Source organism: Phaethon lepturus, unplaced genomic scaffold (assembly GCF_000687285.1).
Source record: "Phaethon lepturus isolate BGI_N335 unplaced genomic scaffold, ASM68728v1 scaffold40996, whole genome shotgun sequence".
In the NCBI taxonomy this organism is placed as follows: domain Eukaryota; kingdom Metazoa; phylum Chordata; class Aves; order Phaethontiformes; family Phaethontidae; genus Phaethon; species Phaethon lepturus.
Window position 1 is genome coordinate 24,347 of NW_010547736.1, and position 15,999 is coordinate 40,345.

At 39.8% G+C, this 15,999-nt stretch overlaps 1 protein-coding gene across 1 annotated transcript in view; it reads left to right on the plus strand.

Moving 5' to 3' along the window:
- Positions 1-15,999, plus strand: part of PLCB1 (phospholipase C, beta 1 (phosphoinositide-specific)) — a gene marked incomplete at its 5' end in the record, with an annotated part of 61,767 nt that overhangs the window by 20,506 nt on the left and 25,262 nt on the right. Inside the window, 7 exons of the mRNA XM_010289737.1 lie at positions 238-415; positions 6,576-6,646; positions 7,247-7,343; positions 11,136-11,220; positions 12,458-12,582; positions 13,600-13,754; positions 15,479-15,643. Coding sequence (XP_010288039.1) covers positions 238-415; positions 6,576-6,646; positions 7,247-7,343; positions 11,136-11,220; positions 12,458-12,582; positions 13,600-13,754; positions 15,479-15,643 — 876 coding nt within the window. The remainder of the gene's footprint in view (positions 1-237; positions 416-6,575; positions 6,647-7,246; positions 7,344-11,135; positions 11,221-12,457; positions 12,583-13,599; positions 13,755-15,478; positions 15,644-15,999) is intronic.

Below are 15,999 nucleotides of genomic sequence, written 5' to 3' on the forward strand. Positions count from 1 at the left end.
AATCCTTATTTCAGTTATTACTGTAGACATTTCCTAAGGCATTTTTCTTTTATTCTTAAGTGCCCTCAGTAGCACTGTTTCATTTAATGTTGAGGTTACCTCTTGTGCCAAATATATTTCATTTTAACAGGCCTTATAGAGGTTACAAAATCATCTTGCACCATGTGGGCCCTAAGAAATTGCCATAAACTCGTTTCTTTTGTTGTTGTAACAACTTTCTCTTCCTTTTTCTGCAAGCTTGAACCTGGGGTTCCTCTCCCAAGCCCTATGGATTTAATGTACAAAATTCTGGTGAAGAATAAAAAGAAGTCACATAAGTCTGCAGATGGAAGTGCAAAAAAGAAGCTCTCGGAGCAAGCTTCCAACACGTGCAGTGATACATCTAGTATGTTTGAACCTTCCTCTCCTGGAGCAGGTATGAATCGAATCTACAAATAATATTTCTCCCTAAAATACAAATGCCTAATTACAGCTATAATTCAATCCATTTACATTGCTTTAGCAAGGTAAAGGTACACCAGTGTGGGTCTTACTTAGTAGGAAACAATGCCAAGTGTCATCGATCCAGGAGAAGGCTCACGGCTGAGGAATCACTTACTGAGTGACCTAAAGCTCAGTAGTGCGTAGTAACGTTTATCTGCACTGCTCCTCTACCCTTAGGTGCCTTTTCTGTGTGCCCAAGCCCAATAGCAAATACAAATGTTTTCTTTTTTTCTGTTGCCTCTGAGATATGCCTACCATTTGGTGCCCTTTCAGACTTAACCCATTGCACAGGAGAACTGCAGTGGTTCTGCAGTGTCGTAAGGTTTAGGGTAACTGTGAATGAGAGACCTGTTCCTCAGGCAGGCAAGGCTCACCCCACTGTTGTCCTGCATTAGTTGGGAACAGGTCACGGATCTCTATGCAAAGTGCTGTAAGATGTTGTTCTGTTCCAAAGATAGAAACAGGCAAAAATAATACTGCAAACAACTATTTGTTACCATCAGGAATTGTAGGGAATGTAGCCGATGGAAAATTACATTGTATTACATTTAACTTGTTCATTATTAGCAGAATTTTAAAAATCAGAAATTAAATAGAAATGTTACTATAATTTAGTGCATGTATTCTGGTAATGCCTGTGGGATCTGCAGGGGACCATTCTGAGTGTTGATATGCACAAACTAGTAAGAGATGGTCTTTGTCCTGAAGAGCTTAAAACCTAACTAGAAAAGACAACAGAAGTGCAGATAAATATATAAAGTAAGGATTTGCTTTAAACCGTAGGAGCAGATTAGGAGGACAAACAACAAAATCTGAGTATCCTGATTCCCAGCCCAGTGTCTGTTCCCTGCACTAGAATTTCTTCTTCTTTTTAAGACTGAGATTTTGGATTGCTAAAAGCACAGACATTTGTGCCCCAATAGTAAAATACTTCTAGAGCAAATTGAAAGATCTACTGGAATATAAGTTCATTACCATTTGCCATTAAAAAACTTTTTTCCATTGTTTGTAATTTTTTCTAAACCTTGATTAACTGAGCTGGCAGTTTGCCTCAAGCTGAATTTAAAAAAAAAATCCCGCTGCATTTGTGGATAATATTGTTTATCCTATTAGAAGCAAAGAAAGAGTTTTCAACTATTGTGTTAAGAAACTTTGAAAAGGGCATGCTTTGGAGTAGGGCTAGGATTTCAAAGGAAGATTCATCCTCATGTCAGGAATGGTTTAATACTCTTTTCTTGATTTGCTTTAAACAAATCCCAAGCAACAGAAAAATAAGCGTGTGTATGCCAACTGACTCCTTTCCAACACTTGAAGTCAACCCTGGCTTCCTAACTCTGCATTTTTGTTACCAGCACACATTGAGTGGCAAAGTATATGTCTTTTGCTTTCCAAGTGCCTGATCTGCATAGAAGGTAACAGCTTTGTCTTTCAGGAGCCTCTCTATGAGCTTTTATAGGAAAAGACCTGGGCTGTGAATCTAGATGTTGACGATGATGCAAGTCAGGGCGGGCCGTCCCATAATAGGGTGTGTAATTTTACAAATTCACTGTGAATATTATGTCTGTATTACCTATATAACAACCTCTGTTAACTGCAGATTGTAAAGATAAACACTTACAAATTGGAAAATGCTAGAACTGAGATTGCAGAATTGATGTGGTCACTTGATTCATCTGTGACTGCTAAAATATATTACTTGTAATCCTTCTGTCAGCCATTGTTTCCCCCTTAGGACCTATGCCTCTTTTGGAGAATGCAGTTAGTCAATACTATTTTTCTCTCTGTCATTCAGTACTTTATCCTAGATGTACCACCCTCATCTTGTAGTATTGCACAGCTCCAGAGATTTCAGCTATGAGTACGTAGCATTTCTGTAAATCAGATGCCAGATTTCTGTCTGTGAACATTTAAAAAAAAAATTTTAAAAAATCATCATTTTATGAGACCGCTGTGGCAAGACCCAGTGGAGACCATGGTTCCATGGGACAGTGCTCAACAGTCACCATGACACCCTTCTTTTCACTGCCTTGTTCCATTATGTGCATCTCAATAACGGCAGCATGAAATGCTGGAACGCTGCAAGCACTCCTCTATACGCAGTACCAATTTATATCTGGAGCATGAGAAGAGTAATGCAATTAAAAACTTGCTAAAGGAAGCCTTATTCTTAACATTTCTTAACATGAAGTGTTTCAATACTCTAACCCGAATATAATCTTTACATTTAGCAAGTTGGGCATATTATTCAAATAACTCTGTTGTATTGTATAGCTCCTGTCAGAATTACCGACGATCTCCAGGAGAAAGTTGTGCTGATTTAGCCTTCTTCAGATTTTAAATGAGTTTTTTCACAGCCGTGCAAAAAATACGGAGATTCACACTGCAGTTGATAGCAGGTTTTGCTGTGCCTTATGCTGTTTGAGGTCAGATTTAAACCCAAATAAACCACTGTTTTGATACATTTATAAAACATACCATATAAAAGCTATGTGGTGGTGACATAGTAGCAATAATTAAAACAAATCCAAAACAACTTTGTGGAATGACTTGCAAGATGTTCATGAAACTTTTGTAAAAAGTACCTTCAGCAGGGTGTAATATCTGTGAGTGAAAAAAAGTTTTCCCTGAAGGTGTAGCAAAGCTGGCAAAGCAGAAAAAGAAGTTCTGAGATAACACTTGTGAGATAGATTGTCATTTTGGTAACAGGCATCTTAAGACCTGGCTGTTCTAGCACAATGAACAGAAGTAAATAAGCCAGATTTTTTAAAAAGTTAGATTACACCACAAGAAGAACGGTGGCAATTCTACAGGTACATACATTTTACCAAAAGTAGGCCTAGACTGAAAGTTGCCAAAACTTGCTAATTGAATGCTATTTCCATTTTTGAACAAATTGTTACTTTCTCACTGATAGGATGACATTTTTGTCAGAGTAGTGAGTGCTGCAAGGAAAGAATCACAGGAAGAGAGAGAGAAAGGGTAGAACTGGCTCCATCATTTCATGATGACTAAATAGAAAGCCGGATAAAAAAGTTTCAGGTTCAGTGTATGTAAATGCATTGATGCATTGCTGCTGCATGCCTGCTGAGGCCATGGCCCACTGTTACAAAGTAAAATGTTTTAGTAAACCGAATAAAGTTCATTTTTTTCCTTTTTAAGAATCAGCAAGTGCTTATGTCCTGTGGAAAAAAACATAAAGGTGATTTTTCCCCTATGCAAGATGCTGGTGGCTGCCTGAACGTTATAGAGCTAACAAGCTGCACCAGCAAGTACCATATTTATAATCCATTCTGGCTGTTATTTTAAAGGCATCTGAGAAGGCAGATTACCAAATTCCTCTGAATTTCAAGCAATGCCTTTCATTTTATTAGGCTCTCAGTATCTGTCACGCTGCTGATGCGTGGTGAGAATGGGTAATATATAGCACTCCGCTTCCTCAGCCCTTGGTAATAGGGATTTGGCTTGTCATTCCCAGCTCTCCTCTCCTAATCATCATCTTCCATTCAGTATTACTGTGTTGAACCCCTCTACCTATCACTTGGGATTCAGCCCCCTTTGTCAACTTGTTACGTGGCCCAATGAGCACTTTTATGCCTTCCCCACACTGCCCCACTCACTAGGGCACCTCCTTGAAAACATCCTTGAAACTCTCCCATTACTCCACTGAGAAGTTTCCTGTGCCTTTCTGCCTATGAGTGGTTGACAGTACCCACGTTATAACTTACCTATCGTGGTAGGGAGCAACATCTTTTTATTCCTTGATATTCTTCTGTCTGCATCTGTCTGTGGGCAGGCTCTTGTCTCGTACTTGGAGGGCAAGCCCTTGGAGCAGGACTTTCTATTTTCACTGTACTTGTGTGCCACATAGCATGGAGAGGTCCTGTCCTGACCTGGGTTTGTAGTTCCATCTAAATGCAAATAATAATCATGCCATTACAGCTAGTTGTCCCTTAGACAAGCTCACACGTACGTACTGGACTTAACCTGCAGCGCAGCTGCATGTGGCAGCCCATGTGCATTTATGATACACAGTGTCTGTGCTCTCCTGGGAAGGGACGGGAATGATGGCATGGGGCTGATCCGACCACCACTGCAGGAGGGTGAGCATGTCCACAGTACAGACATCTCCTCAGTCTGCCGAAGGCTTGCTCTGACTTTGTGTCCCAGCAGTGTAATGGGAAGAGAAGGTTGGGTTTGGGCATAGGGGCATGCTGCTGGGTGAAAGGCAATGCAGATGTAGTCATACTTTCTAAAACACTTACTAATTTTTATTCTGTGTTTGCAATCCTGTGTATTATTTGTTCTGGTTTTGCTGCCTGGTGCAGAACTTGAAAATGAGATCTGATCTCCTTGGGACTTTTCCTGTTAAATATTTTTAAATAAATTAATGATGTGTTGCATACTTTCATCCCTGGACACTTGTAGCAAGAGCAAGCTATCATCTACCTGGTATCTCAGCAGTGCAAGCTGGCTGAAATCTGCCCATGTCCCCCATTTTGTGGATTGTGCAAAGTGTTATTTTGCCAGTCTGGTTAAATCAATTGAGACCTTCCCATCCAAAGATTGTCACTGCAAATCCTGTGAGAGCTCAGCTGGCTCTTTGCAATGTGTTGAGGTTCCCTTGAGCCACCCCTTGAGCCTGTTGAGCAATCATGTTATTTTCTTCAATGAAACGTTCAAGAAGAAATGTGTTCATGAATAAAAGCCTGACATTTCAACATCTGCATCTGGAAGGAAACGCAGCCTGGGTAGTCATCATTTGGTTGTGAAAGGCACACTCATTATTTAGATTATATGTGCTCTCCATGTTCAGAAGGGGCCCACTGGGCATGATTCAAGGCCTTCCGGAAGAAAGAGGAGTTTCTTTATTGACTCAGTTGGCTTTGGATTAGACCCTAAATTGAGAGGAGGAACTGAGACTGAATTGCCATTCTCTGGAGAGTTTGGGAATGCTGCACAGTGGTTAGACGTTTGTGCTGCCAAAATAAAATTGCCACTGCTGAAGAAAGCTGAAAGGTTTGCGGGATAAAATCTTTAGAGAGATTTGTCAATCATATAGGTGTGGATAGGTGACTGCAGTGTAAGTTAAACCTTCTTTTCCAGAGTCATCTTAGGATGCAGTGTATACTTTATGACAGCCAAACCCATAGGAGGAGTTACAGAAGAGAAAGATAAGCTTGATATTCCTTAATCTTTTCATTTCTGGTGCAGCCAAATCAAAATGTTTTGGAGGTAAGGGGGGAGGCATTCATTAATTAACAGTAAAGAATCTGTGTCTTGCCCATAGGAATTTGATGAGTACACCACAATTGGGAGCAAGGCATAAACTGTGTTTTATTTGGTCCCATTTACTCCATCAGTACGTTTTCAGGGAAAGGATGAGTCTTATGCATCTTCTTCACATTATTTGATTTGCACTGCCCTCAGCCGGTGCATTTCAGCTATGCCGCCGGAGTCCCAGCAGTAAGGCACACCTTACTGGAACTGACAGCAAGCTATTTCAGTTAGGCGCCTGTGCCTGTTCCTGCCAGCTGCGCTACCTCAGTACATGTACTGTGATACATTCAGAACAGATGGATTTTGCTGAGTAGTCCTTGCTACCACAGCACATGAGAATCTCATCAGTTTTAATGCATGGTTTCTTCACCTCGTGCATGCTGTTAGGTGTGCGCTTCCTGGAGAGGGTGAAGGCATTCACTAAAGGTCATGCAGGAATCCTGCAACAGGGAGGGAGTTTGAATTCGCATCTCCCGAACCCCAGGGCTGTGCCGCAAGCGTGGGAACACATCTTCAGAGTAGCTGGTGATCCTATAGCCACACACTGTGCACACTATGCACACCACGACGGTCTTTTCTCAGTGCTGATACCTACCCCATGGTTTTCAAACACCAGCCATCCAGTAGCTGCAAAGAAAGAGCTTTTGTTTGTTTGACCAATAAGAACTTATCAATGCTGAGGGTGGATTAATCTCTCAAGAAAAGTGTATTTGATTTGTGCTGTGACAAAAAGCACATGTAGAATGGTAGTCTCCTTGCACAACTTTCTCGAATTTACTTCAGACAGTAATTATTTTCTGTTTAAAATTTTTCAGGAGAAGCAGAGATTGAGAGCGATGATGATGATGACTATGATGATGACTGTAAAAAGTCGTCGATGGATGAAGTAAGGATGTAGATAATGTTTTATGGCGATGGGTCGGATCCAGCAGTTGTGGGTTGGCTTGTCTTACTAGGAGTGGGACTACCATCTAGTGGAGAAAGGGAGGAAGAGCACTGTGAAACCACAGTTGTTAATCGGTTTGGAAGCACATCTTTGCTTTGTTTATTTATATTGTCATTTACGGAAGAATAAGAATTAATAGCACCACAGCTGATATTTTTTAGACAACTGCTTGTGGTGTATTTAGCGTTGTTGGAAGAAAAACTTGATGTTTAAAACTTAGAGCTGTATTTATTATTTATACAACAGTACTGATAAATGTGCTCAGCACTATGCATGTGTAAAGGTAATGCAGTCCCATCCCTAGGAGCCATGTAAAAAGCATGAATACAGCAGCACTTCAATTAAACATTTAAATTTTATAGCAAATTTTCTTCTTTACTACGTGATGCTCCCTGTGTGAGGCACTGACTTCACTAAGCTGGTGAAAAGATATTAGTGAAAGATATCACTGTTGATAGAAAACTGGGCTTTGGTATTTGTGGCCTCTGATGGCCACCATGGACAGACCGAAACTGCAGCTTTTTCCCTTCTCTGTCCTAGGGTACTGCTGGAAGCGAGGCTATGGCCACAGAAGAGATGTCTAATTTGGTGAACTACATTCAGCCTGTGAAGTTTGAGTCATTTGAAGTATCAAAAAGTAAGTAAGCTAAGCATGAGCAACATCTTCTACTAGAAATTACCTAGCAAGTGTTTGGAAGAAAGTTCTGGAGAAATGCTACTTGGATTCCTCTCAGTTAGATGCAAGCACACAGACAGAAAATGTTCCCTTGGTATCCAGCCAAATAAATCCATATTTGTTTTGAAACCTGTCTTAGTCTGCATTCATCAACAGTAAACATGCTGTCATTTCAAAAACATTTTTGAAAATGTTGTACTTACATTGTTTTTGTTGTCCGTGACTGAAGAGTAACTCAGGCAGTTTGAGAAAAGTGATCATAAATATTCCTTGGGATTGAGCAAGTGCTTTATAGTTTGCCTCTGCTACTTTTATAGAGGATTCAGAGTAAGCAGAGCCTGCCCTTCCCCATATGCAAATTCACTTGTACCTGCCTCTGTGTATTGTGTAGAAAAGGCTGTAATTTCATCCCCCGCTGGCTTTTACAGAAGATGCCTTGCTAGGAATGCACTCAGTGGCATCCTCAATAAACACTGCAGCATCTTTTCCTTTCTTGGTGCAGAACTCCCTACTGTTTGCCTGCCCTTTTTCACTTTGTTTTGACAGGATGCAATATGCTCTTAGAGCTTTTTAGTTAAAGAAGTATATATCATTTTAATTTATTATGGGTTTGTGAAGGCCTTCGCAGAGGACAAGTAATTGGTGCCTAAGTCCATATCTGTATACAAGATTTTGCATTTACTTATCGTGAATAATAAACATATAAGATGTTATCTACCTGTTCATTTGCATGTGGGTATTTATACAGACATACAAACAAGCATTCACAAAATCGTGCAGAGCTATGCTTGTTCCCTGTGGTAGTGTCCCTTTGGACATATCCATAATCTTCTCTAGTTCTAATGAGAATTACAAGAACACAGCAGGAAGGAGATACTCCTTCTGGAAAGGAAGCCATGTGAATCCTATCAGGACAAGTTGATGCAGCTGTTACAAAATTGTGTAGATTTCTTCTGTTCACATGCCTGTGCCTTTCTGAGTTTTGTCTTTTGTAAAAAGCTGCTGATGTCCAGATTGTTTATCCTAAGTCTTGATGTGACCTTTGATCAAACATACTGTTCCTGTGAACTCGTAATGTTAAAGAATTAATATTTCTGGTGTTTGTGTCAAAAAAATCATTATGTGGTAAATGTGGCCAGTTCGTTAAAGCACTGGCCTTACGTGGTAAATGTTGCTGGCTGGTTAAAGCAGGGGGCACTGTAGCTTGACTTGTGGGTTCTGGTCTAAGTCCTGGCCTGGACTCGCTGCTGGACCTTACTAAATTCAGTGGAGATGAGCTGAATAAAGGAGGAGTTAGATGAGGATTGTTTTTTAATTTGGTGCCTGTCCAGTTGTTGCCCAGATTTTATTTTTGTTCACCTGATTTCATTTCCCTAAGTGTAGAGCTCCATACTTGTCTTTTATACAGTTTCATCATTTCAGTGTTGCAGTGTTTTTCTAATTTAATATTTCCTAAATCAGAATTTGTTTTGATTTGTGATCTTGGCCTCCATGGTGATAGCAGTACCTCACTGCTTCTGTCATTCACACATTTTAGAAGTGCATTTTCTGGTCTTGCATCCAACTTGTTAACAGAAGTTTTGAATAGCACTGGATCTGTAAGAGTCCCCTGATTGCCCTCACTAGATATGTTTCCTCTCTCTGACAGCAAGTAGCTGTAACTGTATTTTTTCAAGTTTTTCAGACAGTTTTTCAACAAGTTGTTTGTCCACTCCTTAGTGACTTCCTCCCAACAAGATAACATGGTGTAATGTATCACGAGAGAGAAACGTCTCTCCTGAACAGTGTTTTCTTCAAAGGGCAGGATTCTTAATTGTCTCCAGATACTACAAGGAAATAATTGTTCTTATTTTAATTAGGAGTTTAATTAAGCCCTGGACATTTAGTAACCGAGTCATTTAACAGCTACCAGTTCTGGTTTCCTACAGTTGCTCTACTTTAAGATAATGCTGAGAGATACAGTATCCTACTACAAAATACTCTAGCACCTATATTCTAAGTGGAATAAAACCACTATATATGTGTGTTGCTAGTGCTATCCCATTAGTAAGGGGGAAGGATGGAATAATTTCAGTGCCATAAGAAGCTGAGCTGGAGGTAAGCTGGCTGGAACAGAGGCTGGAGAAAGAGAGGATATTGCTTGTTGGGAAGGAAGAGGAGTGGTAGGAGAGCAGCCTCTAGGGAATGGCAGGAATCTTTTGTCATTGGGAGATAACAGCTATGAATCGTGGCAGTAGCATGATGGTTGCTAATTAGAAATAGGGACCACAATAAAGTCTGAGTCCCAGCTCTCCTAGAGGGAAAGAATCACTTTTGGAACACTACAGTCATCCTGTACATACACTGAGAATAGTTTGTAGTTCACAGGCTGGCAGCACATTTTCCTCTCACATTGGCCCGAACAGTCTAGCTCCTCACTCCTTTGGATCCACTGCTTCCTTTTTGGCTTCCTATAAGGAAAGCGCCCACCTGTTTCTGTCCTGCTTCTCTCTGCAAGACAACTGCTTTTGTTCAGTTTTATCCCCCTCCTGCGGCTTCACAGTTTGACTTCAAGGAGCTGGCCAGGCTGGCCTCCTGGCCATCCCTGGATTAGTGCAGCACAACTACTTCTAAAACCGGATGAGGGCAAGCCTCTTCTCTGCCTTATTGTTTGCTTTCAATAAAGTGGTGAGGATAGGGAGTTCGTATTTCAACACAGGCACTGTTTAGCTCATGTTTAAAGACAGTAATGCTGAGATATCTAATGGATATGACCTCCCAACACTGTGGCCCCTTCTAGGCAATCTACACAGCTGATTGTGATGAAATGAGAAGCTGTTATTTTACAGGAATCCTTTCCTTCTGTACAAAAGTGTAAAGGAAAAAAATACTGAAGCTAGAGTATTGAGTCTTGACTTAGGCTCTCTGCTACAGCATGTCACATGGGTATGTTGAAAAGCTGTGTACACATCAGGCAAAGGTGAGTAATAAATGATATGCAAATTAATGTTTAGTCCTATTGAATTATAAGCTTAGGAGAAGCTTTTCACCACTGTCAGGTCAGAAGGTTTGACCGAATTAAAGGGGTCATAGGAGCTCCATATTAGTTCAGGGTTAGGTCTGAAGACCTGCTGGGGCACAGGAGTGTACCTTCAGGCTTGATTAGATAGCAATGTTTCCATGACTGTTTGAGACAGATGTGACCTTACCCTGACATACTGAAGATAACGAGAACCGCTGTAGGCACAGCTAGCGCACGGCTTAGTTTAATCTGATACAGACATTAGTTATTACAGCTTCAGATTGGCTCAAAGCCCTTGCATCTGCTTGTGAAGACAACACAGAAATCCAGCAGGGCCTTCTGCATTCCCTACAAAAGCTGCCATATTGCTTCTGCGTCTCACCTGTAAACTCTGGGCTCTACCTGTCAAATATATCAACATGGTATTTTGCAAGCAAACATGAGAGACTTCTACCTGTGCACTGACTGTTGCCTGCAGTTGGTACAGTAGCAATCTCAGGCAGTAGTAACACTCTTCATTTAGACAGTGCTAATGTGAGTTCAGATGGAGCTCTTCAGTACGTTCAGAGTGAGCTTGCTGCTGTAAGCAAATGATTGTGTATGTAAATTCTTTGAGATTAAGCTGAAATGAGCTGGTGAACAGTAGATGGGATAAGGCAACTGAGTCTAAAGCAGTTGTTTGCAGCTCATATATCACATATGATTTCATTCTCTAATGTGTCTGTGTTTTTCTCTCCCCTTTAAACTTCCAGAACGCAACAAAAGTTTTGAAATGTCTTCCTTTGTGGAAACCAAAGGGCTCGAGCAACTCACAAAGTCTCCTGTGGAATTCGTGGAGTATCCTTGACTTTCAGAAAGCTGTTTTCTTAGCCTTTCTGTGTCTGAGATCTGTTATAGGGCTTTATTGAAATTTGCAGACAGGAGCTGGGGAAATAGGAAACCCAAATGAAATTTGTAGATTTGACTGTCTTGCTAGATGAATTAATTGGCTTGAGTTCTGATGAGCTAATTTTAAAGCTGGCATGAGTCCTTGTGCTGTGGGCTAGGACTGGAGGGAATAGGCATAAACTACATATTGAAGACCTGATACTTTGTATTCTTATTGTTAAATTTATCATCCTATATGAGGTGGTATGAGTTACGGTGAGCGAATTGTCAAAATGTGGCTGACTTGATTTTTTGCAGTCATATGAGAAAGGTTGCTTTCCCAACATACCTCTAGTTCTAAGAGCACTGAGCTGTTTTATTGCCACGCAATTCTTTTTTTTCTTTTTTTTCTTTTTTTTCTTTTTTTTTCTTTTTTTTTCTTTTTTTTTCTTTTTTTTCTTTTTTTTTCTTTTTTTTTCTTTTTTCTTCTTTTTTCTTCTTTTTTCTTCTTTTTTTCTCCTTTTTTTTTCCTCCTTTTTTTTAGGGTTTTTTTAATAACTTTTAAAGAAAAGCTAAGGAGCATGCTGGTTAGACCCTTTGATGTTTCTCAATGTCTCTCATTGTGGCTGCAGTAAAGAATGAACGGTCAAGATAAAATAGTGCCTTAAAGAAGATTAATGGAAAGCTATTTCCACAGATAACCTGCAGCATGTTCTCATCTCTGAGATTCGTAGAGTCAACTATAAGAAGTGCACGTTCATCATTTCTGTCTGTATGTAGAGGCCAATTCTAATGCACATTCCAGAACAGCACTTACTTTCTAACTGAGCACCTCTCTCCCCACCAGAGGAAGATTCGCTGTTTACAGCTATTTGGCCTCTATAAATGCAATCTTAGGAAAATCCCAAATTAGTAACCATAATGATAAATGGAATTTTATGAATGCTATCTTTTTAATGCATATGCCTGTGCTATTTCCTTGCTTATTCCGAGTACTCTCTACAGAAACAAACAGCATCTTTAATTACCCTGTATTTATCATGTCTCCGACAAAATTATGGATGTCTGAAAGTGTTATAGTTGCAGAAATCCATTAGGAAACCCACTGCTGTTCTGTAAAGATTACCTGCATTTAAATGTTGCAGTTGCACCTCTCTGCAAAGTGATTTGTGTCACACGTACTATATCTTAACTACTCACCATTTAGATACAACAAAATGCAGCTAAGTCGAATTTACCCAAAGGGAACACGTGTAGATTCTTCGAACTACATGCCACAAGTTTTCTGGAATGCCGGCTGCCAAATGGTTGCTCTTAACTTCCAGACTGTAGGTAAGTTATGCTGGTCTCTGGATTTTGTAAGTTTTCCACTTCTCTGATACAGTTTCTGATTTGTAGGTAGGAAAGGCTTTATGCATCAAAAGATGTCTAGCGCTTGAATGATACCACAGAGCTGTTAATTAACATTTGTAACACAGTTTCAGTGGTTTTGTTTTTTTAAACTGGAAATATTCATAATTACCATGCCACAGCTAATATAATACACATGCGTAATGTCCTCCAGATAGTCATCATTTATAAGTGGTTACCACTGAGCAGCATTTGAGATCTGGCAGGGATTTTTTTCCTGTGTCTTCCAAAATCTCAGTATATCAAGACATAAGGGACTTAGCAAATTCCACTTGAAAAGTGAGTGTTTAAAAAACAGACTTTTGGCTTCCTAGATGCACAAGTCACTTTTGAAATAAGATGTGTTGTCTTCCAAGGCTATGTCGGTTCTGAGACATACAAATATTTCCAGCTACTGGATCCCAGGACATATCCTGGCCATGTCCTGCCTCTGGGCACATGATGCCATGGTATCATTTCCTTTTTCCTTTCCAGTTGTGCCCATATACACATTGCCTTTCCATGGAAAGCAAAACCCCACACAGGCTGGGAGTCCACAGAGTAATAAAAACCTCCTTGGGCCACTTTCAGCCAAGTACCGGGCACCCAGTGTCTGATGCTAGGAAGGGGTTAGAAACATAAGCACTCTGATGGGTCAGGTACAACAGTACAATCAGTCCAACACTGAGGGACTCAAAACATGTCAAGGCTTCTTTTAAAATTCGAAAATGTTATCTATTGAGTAATCTCTGAAAGATGTCTTACAGATGTCTTGGTCTTGTCAAAAGAATCCAAGAGGGTGGCTGCAATCACATCTGAAACTTCTAAAGCAACAATGTGCCATAAATAGTTGTTTACATTACAGTCAGTTTGAAATTACAATAAATAGTATTATTTTATTGCTTTTTAAAATTGTTATCTATCTAGAATGTAATTCTTACCCATATTTCTAATGCCTAGATTTGTCTATGCAAATAAACATGGGAATGTACGAGTACAATGGCAAAAGCGGATACAGGTTAAAGCCAGAGTTCATGAGAAGACCAGACAAACACTTTGATCCATTTACTGAAAGTATAGTGGATGGAATTGTAGCTAACACCTTGTCTGTGAAGGTATGTACGCAGCTGGTAAAACTGCTCTTGTGACAGCGTTAAGAGCATAGATATATTTCTGTTGTGCAGTGGCCTAGCAAATGACCATACTAAGTCAAGAAAATAAAATGCATTTCATTTCATGGAGTGACATTTAATTTTTAAATTGCAGAGGATCTTCTGCCTCACATTTCATATTGTAGTATAAATAAATGTATTTTTATTGTATGTATTCTTTTCCGTAGAAGTAATTGGGAAGTGAATGGACTTAAGAGTAGTTTGGCTGTGTTTTTAGTAACAAAGAGATGAATTTAAAACATGCTGTTATGGAGTGGTAGGTTGCACTGGAATAGCTAGAACAGTACACTGTTTAGTATAAATAAATTTTCTGGTTCCCTATAAGTTCTGGCAGGACTATGGAACCATAAATGTTAGCTGAAATTCATTGCCAGCTTGCTTTTCTTCGTTCCTTTTTAAGGACCTCTAATGAAGTTCAAGGACCTTCAGGAATCTGCAAATTGAAAACTACTTGTATGAATGTTTAGAAGGATAGATTGCACTAGCTATGACAGGATCACAAATTTATACTTGGTATATCTCTAGTTATAAAAACATAAACTTCCTGAAATCCTGTTTTTCCCTTTACTGGACTTGTCCATTAGAACAGTGTCCCTATTATAGAATCCACCTGCAAAATATCCTCCTGTTTTCACTGAGAGAAAACAAGTATTTCCTCTCAGGCTCCAGACACAAGCATAGCAGAGCAGTGCTGGGAGGGGTACGAGTAAAGTAATAATCTGATGACATGCATGGTAAAAAATGACTGTGTGGGAACGACCTTTTGTGGTGACCTGTAATCATGGAAGCTTTCAGTTCCTCTTGTGGGTTTAGAGGCAATTTCTTCTGCAATTTTAGTAAATGGAGGTGGAAGTCATTCAATAGATATTAGGAGGTGCACAGCATTTTTAACAGGAATGAGCATCCAGGAGGCAGGAGACAGCTGTCAGAAGTCAGCAACTTCTGCCTGCTTGGTGAAAACCCTACTGGATGTAATGTCATTGCCCATACAAGATACAGCTGAGAACGGATTAAGATTTGCTTTAGGCAAGCCTGAATTTACTAAGGTATAGTGACACTGCTACTTATTCCTGTGTCTTTTCAATCTTCTGAAGTAATTGCAGACATTTCCTTAACTTTTTAAAGCTGAGTTGTGTTTCCTGTTAAAAATAAGAACTAGAAAAGACCGGTTATATTATAGTTGTCTTGTTTTCCTAGTGAAACTCCTCACTCTGTGTGAAGAGCCTTTATCAGAATACCAACTTTTTAGCTTGTTTTCTTCTCGCAGCTTTTTTCTTCCAGCATTTTTTGAACCTGTTGTTGAAGCTGGGTAGAAATGAGAGTTCTCAAAGATACTGTGTTGTGGAAATAGGCAGCCAGACTGAGGAAAGAGATCCAAATGAGTATGCCTGCTGCTGGAAGGGCAGCAGCATGATCTCAACCACATTATCACTCATAGGGGAATTCAGGACCACAGGGTCACAGGAAATCAGGCCTGATAAGTTGTTTTTCTGTGTCTGCAATATTAAACAGTGGGTTTTTGTTTATTGTGGTTTTGTTTTGGTTTTTGTTTTATTTTAAATGCATACTATCTGATCATTAATGCGAATTATCCATCTGCATTTCAGCCACTCATTTCCTAATCTACCAAAGCTGTCTCTAGTGATCCTCCTTTGTTTTGGTTTTAGATAATTTCAGGTCAGTTTCTTTCTGATAAAAAAGTCGGTACTTATGTAGAAGTTGACATGTTTGGCCTGCCTGTGGATACAAGAAGAAAAGCTTTGAAGACCAAGACCTCTCAAGGCAATGCAGTTAATCCTGTCTGGGAAGAAGAAACCATAGTGTTTAAGAAGGTCGGTGTAACACTTCCTTCCCAAACGTGCACTATGCTTATTTTATCGCTGTCCAGTAGAGTAATTCTGTGGATTAGTGAAACTTTGCATTTGTTCAAAGATAAAGAGTTGTTTCTTGAACTGTTTATAGTTAACCACTTTTGGTGTAATGTTGCTACAGTAGTCAAGCCAGCTCCTACTAAAAGAAATGAGTTTAAAGTCACCTTGATTCTTCGCTGACACAGCTGGAAACACAGACATGTTGATAGACTCATCTGCATGGCATGATGCAGTGCCATGCTATGAACGAGCAAGCACAAATCCCAGAATCAGTTTAGCTGAAGTACCATTTTGCTTTGGCTGAGCAGTCCTGCTGA